General features: G+C 42.0%; 1 protein-coding gene and 1 long non-coding RNA gene across 2 annotated transcripts; one reads left to right on the top strand and one right to left on the bottom strand.

Moving 5' to 3' along the window:
• The first annotated feature begins 1,266 nt into the window (after positions 1–1,266).
• Positions 1,267–3,924, top strand: DKK1 (dickkopf Wnt signaling pathway inhibitor 1). The gene is made up of 4 exons (XM_077257110.1): positions 1,267–1,548; positions 1,777–1,930; positions 2,956–3,102; positions 3,293–3,924. Exons 1-4 carry the CDS (start codon positions 1,339–1,341, stop codon positions 3,547–3,549), a joined length of 768 nt encoding a protein of 255 aa, XP_077113225.1. The 5' UTR covers positions 1,267–1,338; the 3' UTR covers positions 3,550–3,924.
• LOC143768437 (uncharacterized) lies at positions 3,080–7,551 on the bottom strand. The gene is made up of 3 exons (XR_013213868.1): positions 7,069–7,551; positions 5,107–5,238; positions 3,080–3,476 (listed from the first exon to the last, which is right to left on the bottom strand). It is a non-coding gene; the product is annotated as an uncharacterized LOC143768437 (long non-coding RNA).
• Positions 7,552–8,304: the final 753 nt, after the last annotated feature.

Below are 8,304 nucleotides of genomic sequence, written 5' to 3'. Positions count from 1 at the left end.
CTATAAGATGCACCCCTCCTTTTCCTCCACATTTTGGGAGGAAAAAAGTGTGTCTTATAGTCCAAAAAATACGGTATCTATTATCTATTATCTATCTATCTCTATTTATATTGGACAAGTGCTAGCTGTGATTTTGATGGTCAGCACTTGAACTCATGATATTTATGGGGTTGTGCACATGTACGATATTTTTCCTTGACCAAATGGTCTCAGGGAAAAGATTGCAGCATGTTTAATTTACCTCCAAGAATTGGATGGCACACACCTATTCATGTCTATGGATCTGAGGAAAAAATGTATGCTATCCAAGTCCAAGTGCGGTCCGACTTTCATGGACTGTCATAATGGAGAAGGCAGGGAAACTTTTTTTTCTTTTGCACTTCTGAGAAAATCAGATCACATTCTGATTCCACTCTGATCAAACTCTGATCAGCATAATCGGACCATTCTTCTCGGATAGAGACAAGAGCAACCTATCATCTATCTATCTGTCTATCTATATTTCTATCTATCTATCAATCTATTATCTATCTATCTTGTTTCTATGTAAACATAACTAGTCAATTATTTATAGCATCTGAGTGTATATAATCTATTTCATAATTATCTATCAATCAATAAACAAACAAAAAAAAAATACACAGTACCAGTTTCAGAGTACAGGATAGGTGCCAACCTATATACATTAAAAAAGTAGGTGACATTCAAAAATGGCAAACTACGGAAAGTCCAGTGAAACTTTTAATAACACATAGGTGCAAGTCTGAGAAAGGCTCTTTGTAACTGTTCTACATATATACTATGAAATAGATTATTCGATCCTCAATAGTCTCTGATTGTTTACGTTTCATATTTCCATCAGGTAATTTATCTCATATGTATTATTATTTATCTATGTATATTGTAATCTTTATTCTATCTACCTATGTATCCATTATCTGTGATAATATCACCCTGTATGTCTCCCTCCTGCCTATATGTCTTTTCTTTCGATGCCAGTAGTGACTATATCCCCTCTATGAGTGTATCATGTATATACTGAAGCAGCCCTCTATAGCACCGTTGCTCCTGGAGGCTCCTGACCTGAGCGATCATCAGACACTGTCCCCGCTAATTGCGCTGATTGTGAAACTCCCGGCTGCTGCCAGTGTGCCGTGTGATGTGCCGGGCTGGAGACAGGCCCCGCCGCTCTGGGCTCCCATCCCCCGGCTTTGTTGTGCCGCGCTGTGGGCGGGGATGCAAACAAGCGGCCGGTATAAGTAGAGGCCGGCGCCGGAGCGTCCGCACACAGTAGCGCCGAGCAGCGCCGCCCTCCCGCCCGGGACTTATCTCCTGACCATGCAGCCACCTTGCCTCACCAGGATGCTCATGACCCTCCTCAGTCTTCTCCATGGAGCCTCTGCCTATGTGGTGGTGGGGAACTCCAACGCTATCAAGAACGCTCCTGCAGCCCCCGCTGGACCCCCTATGGGCTTCTACCCAGTCAGTGTCAGCCCGGACTCCTACTATGACATGGCCAACAAGTACCAGCCCCTGGATGCCTACCCGGTAGGTGCCTTCACTGATCTTGTGACCTTTCCACAATAGTTGTCCATCAGTTATGCACTATAGGTAGAAGAGCCCATGCTGTGCCTTAGATGACCCATGGCAACTTGATATGCAGGTGGCATTTAATGCTTGATGAGACTTTTAGCCTAGAGGATGAGTGTAAAGTATACACCCATTGCATGTGATGGTCTTCTCTGTGCTATTCTGACATCTCCTGTACCTTTTCAGCTCTACAGTTGCACAGAAGATGATGATTGTGCTCTAGATGAATTCTGCCACAGCTCCAGAAATGGCAACAACATGGTCTGTCTGGCATGCAGGAAACGCAGGAAAAGATGCCTCCGGGATGCCATGTGCTGCATGGGCAACTTCTGTAGTAATGGTGAGTCCTTTCCGTTTTTTAGACAGGTAACCCTGGTATCAGTGATTGATGCAAGTGTCAGTAAAAAAAAATGGAGTAGTTGATGGAGAAGACATAGGAAGTTCCATTTTCCATGATAAATACCTGGCTTTGAGTCCTTTGTAGAAGAGCTTTCTACATAACAGTATTTTGCTGTAGAACAATCTGAGAAGGGCCACACTGGCCATTCTGACAAATGCCAGAAGGACCTGTCTGGTCGTGGGCTGCCTTGTCTGCTATGTTGTTATCAGAATCTGTGTTCTCAAGACATCCATACTGTTAAGAGTTGTGACAGAGCACATAGTTGGTGACTTCGTCACTTAACCCAGCAGCCACAGGTATCATTAGAAATACTGGACTTGTAGTAAATCTTCCTTTCCTCCATCCAGGGTAATATTAGTAATATATCCCATCTGGTTCTTGGAGGGGGACAACATGGACTTGTGTGATTTCAAATGCCAGGGCTGAATTTCATCCCCAGTCCGTACCTGAATCTGAGAAACCATGTGTACTAGACATAAGAACTCAGGATCTGGAGGAGCCAGGAACTAGAACAACCTCAGCTCCTTAATCTCAGCTGAACTGTCCAGTTTGAAATGTAAAACAATTGAATGGACACAATGAACACAACATTGTCTACAGCTGTACCAATAAGTGGATATTTTTGCTTAACAAAAAAAAAAATTGACCTGCCTTTGAGGATTTATTGAAACACTCTTAATGACAGCTCATGAGGAAGCTGGAGCTTCCCATAGATTTAGCATAAATGCTAAAGGGTCACTTACCATGACAATTTACCCACCAGCCAGTTTTTTTGGTTGGCTTTACCCTTTCTTGGTGACCTACTGTGATTGTGCTCTTTAGTAAGCCATTATAGACACAGATGAAGTGCATTGTCTTACATTGTCTAAGCGAGACAGGTGATTGCTTTGTGATTCCTTTTACACCTGTCCTGTGACATAATCTTGTGTATTACCCATGCTAAATTCTGACTTGTGCCCTTTCAGGTATTTGTGTGCCAGTTGAGCACGAGCATGAACGCTTTCCACACCCTATGGAGGAAGATATTATGGAGACTTATAATACTGACCAAGCCACTATGGATACCAACACCAAACTTACCACATCGCCTTCCGGAATGCAGCCATTTAAAGGTAAATGGACGACTTTTATTGAGATGTTGTAGGCCGTTTTTATCATGAGATGAATATTGGCTCTACTACATAAGAAGGTAGAGCGGTTGTACCTTAGGTTATACCAATATCCATTACACAACCCAGAAGAGCTTATGGAGCTATGATATACTATCTCAATCACTGACATGTGCTTTGTTTTTCTCTCTAGGTCGTGATGGTGATGTGTGTCTAAGATCATCAGATTGTGGACCAGGACTTTGCTGTGCGCGTCACTTTTGGTCAAAGATCTGTAAACCTGTCCTTGAGGAAGGTCAAGTGTGCACCAAGCACAGGAGAAAAGGTTCCCATGGTCTGGAGATATTCCAGCGTTGTCATTGTGGTGCCGGACTGTCCTGCAAGTTACAGAAAGGAGAGTTCACAACAGTTCCTAAAACCTCCAGACTTCACACTTGTCAGAGGCTTTAAAAGCTCTCCATGGACTTCTTATTGCTAAGTTAAGCTAGGACTTTGCTTGACAGATGATCTGCTCTTTGGATGTACCGTGTAACCTTCTCACAGTTTACATTCAGTACTCTGGAGGCCGCCTATGATCCATAGCCACCTGAAAAGTTTCTTTTTACGGAACTACACTTTATTCCCAGTGTTTGCAGTAAATTACTGTGTTGTAAATACAATGCAACTCTCTCGGTTGTATATATTTATGATTGTAGAAAGTTACTAGACTGCAGCCATTATGCTTCTATTGTGTAAATTGGTACACAGCCCCTTCTCCTTTTTATTTTGTACATTTGAACTTAGGTCTTAGGATTTCAGCATTTTTATTTTTAATAAAATATTTTGAAATTAGTTATTCCTAGTCTGTTGTATTTCTACTTTCTATTGCCTGAAAATACTTTGGTATATGTTCTGAATTTTTCTACTATTATACTTTATATATTTTTTTTCTACTTGGTAATGGGGGGATCATACAGTAAGGATTAAAATACATGTCAACTTTCTTTCACATTAAAAAAAGGTGTTTTATTAGAATAATAATCATCGATGCAACTGTCATAACCATTGCATTAGTAACAGTAATCAGAGTTTGTGCTCCTTGGCATTTTAAATATAAATTCCGTTTTTTTGTGTTTTTTTATTCATTTTTTATGCTAATGAACTGCAACAAAAGAGATACCTGATGGGTAGATCGCTTCATGGCTGCTGACCAACATCCTGGTCAGTAGGTTCTGGCTGCTGGACGGGAGGCTCGCGAATCTCTTACCTTCTGTGATTTTGGCCCGCCAAGGCTGGCATGACGTCAACTATACATCATGCTGTGATCATGAAGTTGTGCCAGCCCTGGCAAGTCAAAAACTGCACTGTTGATCCCAGAAGGAAAGAGCTTAACCAGCCTCCTTTCCGTCGGCCAAAGATTCAGAATCGATCCGCTCATCTCTAATGGATACCATGCCATCAATTCATACATTCTTTTTTTTTTTTGCCTTGTGGTATTTGTTGCTGAAAAAGTGGCGTACGCAGTTCATACATTTTATAAAAAGCCAAAAATGATCAATATTTTTGTCTTAAATTTTTTTTTTTTTTTATTTGTTGGTGTATGAACAACAAAAATGTTGTCAGAAGTCCTGGCATGCAAAAAATATTCAATCAGGAGTGGAGGGCTGTAGTATAGTTGCACAAAAATGTTGCAACTTTCATAAAGTCGTATTAGATCACTTGGTCTAAAACATCTGGAAAAGCCACATTAACATAAAAATCAGAAAACTAAGAAACAAAGGACAACTTTCAAAAAAGGTGCAAGTCTTGAATTTGTCACAGGACGTTATTTGAGAATTATTCACGCCCAAAACACTGAAAAATATTAATGAATAATTGGCTCTATGATAGTTTAGAACTAAACTGAACTTTTAAATGTAAGTTGGGATTTGCAGTTACAGACACTCGGGGCTGATTTCGGTGATACATACACTTGCCAAAGGCACAAAGAAGAACACGGTTACAACAATTTAAAGTGGAGTAACTTACAAAGGACAGGATGTAAAGTGATGGTCGATCATACAGGTCCAGAGCACACCACCCTCCCCTTCTGTCTATGTCCTTATGAGCTATTGTCACCTTTCCATTGGCAACAGCCCTCAGATCATCTAAAGCTGTAGACTTGGAAAAAACACAAAAGGGGGAGAGGAAACAGAAAACCATCACTTGCACAGTTACTAAGAAGATATTTCCGCTTCAAAGAAAAATCGGAGGCCTTTCCTGGATAACTGAGGTCATACGATCTCTTATGGAGCATCCTCTACACCTGCAGGACATCTTACGCCCCCTTTATCTGTTTATCATAGGTTACCAACAGCAGAACAGGCCAACCCTGGGTATCCAGCAATGTCAAACTAAGTCATGGCATATTTGAACCTGTAATTTATTTTGCATGGTAGAAAGAATATTCTGGTGGTTAATTGTACAATTGAATGACCATACGCATCCTGCATTAATCATGACGTGCAATCATTTTAAGGTTTATTGAAGACACTTTATGTAAAAGTATGTTCTTCTATAACAGGCATGTCATACATTTGTGGACCATGATCGTCGAGAAGAAGGTATCGTAGGGAATGTGTTAAGAACTGACTAGCTGGTAAAAGTTATCTAATATGTACCTGTCAGGTCTATTGACCAAAGAGTTACGTCTTGTATATGGCTTTTAATCCTAAACCAACATCTAATTCTATGTCTGACACCCACCACTACCATGTAACAGATCTGTAGTTGACTTGTCAGATACACCTGCTAGAAATACCAGAATGTGTGCAGCTCTCTCCATTCAGTGCTATAGAAGCAGTGGTGTAACTAGAGTCCAATTGGCCCCAGTGTGAAATTAGGACATGGGTCCCCACCTGCATGTATCTCAGATGTATGGACCGTTGTAGCTTTCTATATTATATAAAGACATACGTGTTCACCCCCCCACATTTCGAAATGTTTCCGTCCTGACTCCATATAGTAATAATCTCCCACATCCCTGGCCAAATGCTATACATTTTCCCCTATCCTTGGACCCCTATCTGGTATAATGTCCCTATTATGGAATAATGTCCCACATTCTGGTATAATGCCCCCCATTATGGTATAATGTCCCTGTCCTGGTATAATGTCCCCAATTCTGGGATAATGTCTCCCATCCTGGTATAATAGCTCAATTCTGGTATAATGTCCTCCATGCTGGTATAAAATTCCCCTTGTTGTTATAATGTCTCCATGCTGGTATAATGTCATTATGCTGGTACAATGTCCCCATACTGGTATAATGTCCCCCATCCTGGTATAATGTTCCTCATCCTGGTATAAAAGTTCAATTCTGGTATAATGCCCCCATGCTGGTATAAAATTCCCCTTGTTGTTATAATGTCTCCATGCTGGTATAATGTCCTCCATGCTGGTATTACACTCCCCTTGCTGTTATAATGTCTCCATGCTGGTATAATGTCCCTATGCTGGTACCATGTCCCCATCCTGGTATAATGTTCCTCATCCTGGTATAAAAGTTCAATTCTGGTATAATGCCCCCATGCTAGTATAATGTCCCTGTCCTGGTATAATGCCCCCAATTTGGGCATAATATCCCCCATTCTGGTATAATGTCTTTTGGTATTACAGTATGTCCCCATTCTGGTATAATGTCTTTTGGTATTACAGTATGTCCCCATTCTGGTATAATGTCTTTTGGTATTATGTCCCCATTCTGGTATAATGTCTTTTGGTATTATGTCCCCCATTCTGGTACAATGTCCCCCATTCTGGTATAATGTCTCCAATTCTGGGATAATGTCTTCCATCCTGGCATAATAGCTCAATTCTGGTATAATGTCCTCCATGCTGATATAACAGTCTCCATGTTGTTATAATGTCTCCATCCTGGTATAATGCCCCCATGCTGGTCCCTTTCTATTCTTCTCAAGCACATTTTAAAAACAAACAAAAAATTCTCACTTTCCTCTGCTCCCACACCACGCGGCGTCCTCCTCTGTAGCTGGTTCTGGGGCCATCAGCTGACTTTGGCCCGTTAACTTTGGCATGTTACTATGGGCATGTCGTGAGTATGTCTGGGATAGGACGCGTGCGGGTTCGCGTGTGCAACAGATTTTAAATGCAACAGTTTAAAGTGCTTCGCAGTTAGACAATGGCATTGAAGCTGATGTTCCTCTCTTCTCTTCTTCACACAGGTATTTTATCCATCCATCCATTTGTGTGCTGACTGCAAGTGTGAACTGAATCATATTTAGCAAGACTTTGCGAATGGTATTTTATCCATCACTCCTGTGTTGTTTTCTTTTTTTGTTTTTTTTTCTGATTTTAAGGTACCTTCACACGAAGCGACGCTGCAGCGATAGCGACAACGATGCCGATCGCTGCAGCGTCGCTGTTTGATCGCTGGGGAGCTGTCACACAGACCGCTCTCCAGCGACCAACGATGCCGAGGTCCCCGGGTAACCAGGGTAAACATCGGGTTGCTAAGCGCAGGGCCGCGCTTAGTAACCCGATGTTTACCCTGGTTACCAGCGTAAAAGTAAAAAAAACAAACAGCACATACTCACCTGCGCGTCCCCCAGCGTCTGCTTCCTGACACTGACTGAGCTCCGGCCCTAACAGCACAGCGGTGACGTCACCGCTGTGCTTTCACTTTCACTTTAGGGCCGGCGCTCAGTAAGTGTCAGGAAGCAGACGCTGGGGGACGCGCAGGTGAGTATGTACTGTTTGTTTTTTTTACTTTTACGCTGGTAACCAGGGTAAACATCGGGTTACTAAGCGCGGCCCTGCGCTTGGTAACCCGATGTTTACCCTGGTTACCAGTGTAAAACATCGCTGGTATCGTTGCTTTTGCTTTCAAACACAACGATACACGGCAATCGGACGACCAAATAAAGTTCTGGACTTTATTCAGCGACCAGCGACATCACAGCAGGATCCTGATCGCTGCTGCGTGTCAAACGAAACGATATCGCTAGCCAGGACGCTGCAACGTCACGGATCGCTAGCGATATCGTTACAAAGTCGTTTCGTGTGAAGGTACCTTAAGTGTTCAAAGCTATCTTTTTTTTTTTCTTCTTTTGTCCAACTGCTTTATGGCCTTCCTCAGCATTGGTTGTTTACCATGCATAGTAATGCCTGCTCTGGCCTTATGCTAATTGGTTGATTTCTGATTGTGGCCATTTGGTTCCTGATGCT

This window comes from Ranitomeya variabilis, chromosome 4 (genome assembly GCF_051348905.1).
Source record: "Ranitomeya variabilis isolate aRanVar5 chromosome 4, aRanVar5.hap1, whole genome shotgun sequence".
In the NCBI taxonomy this organism is placed as follows: Eukaryota; Metazoa; Chordata; class Amphibia; order Anura; family Dendrobatidae; genus Ranitomeya; species Ranitomeya variabilis.
The sequence above is the reverse complement of the archived record's forward strand: the minus strand, read 5'-3'. Positions and strand labels throughout refer to the sequence as shown.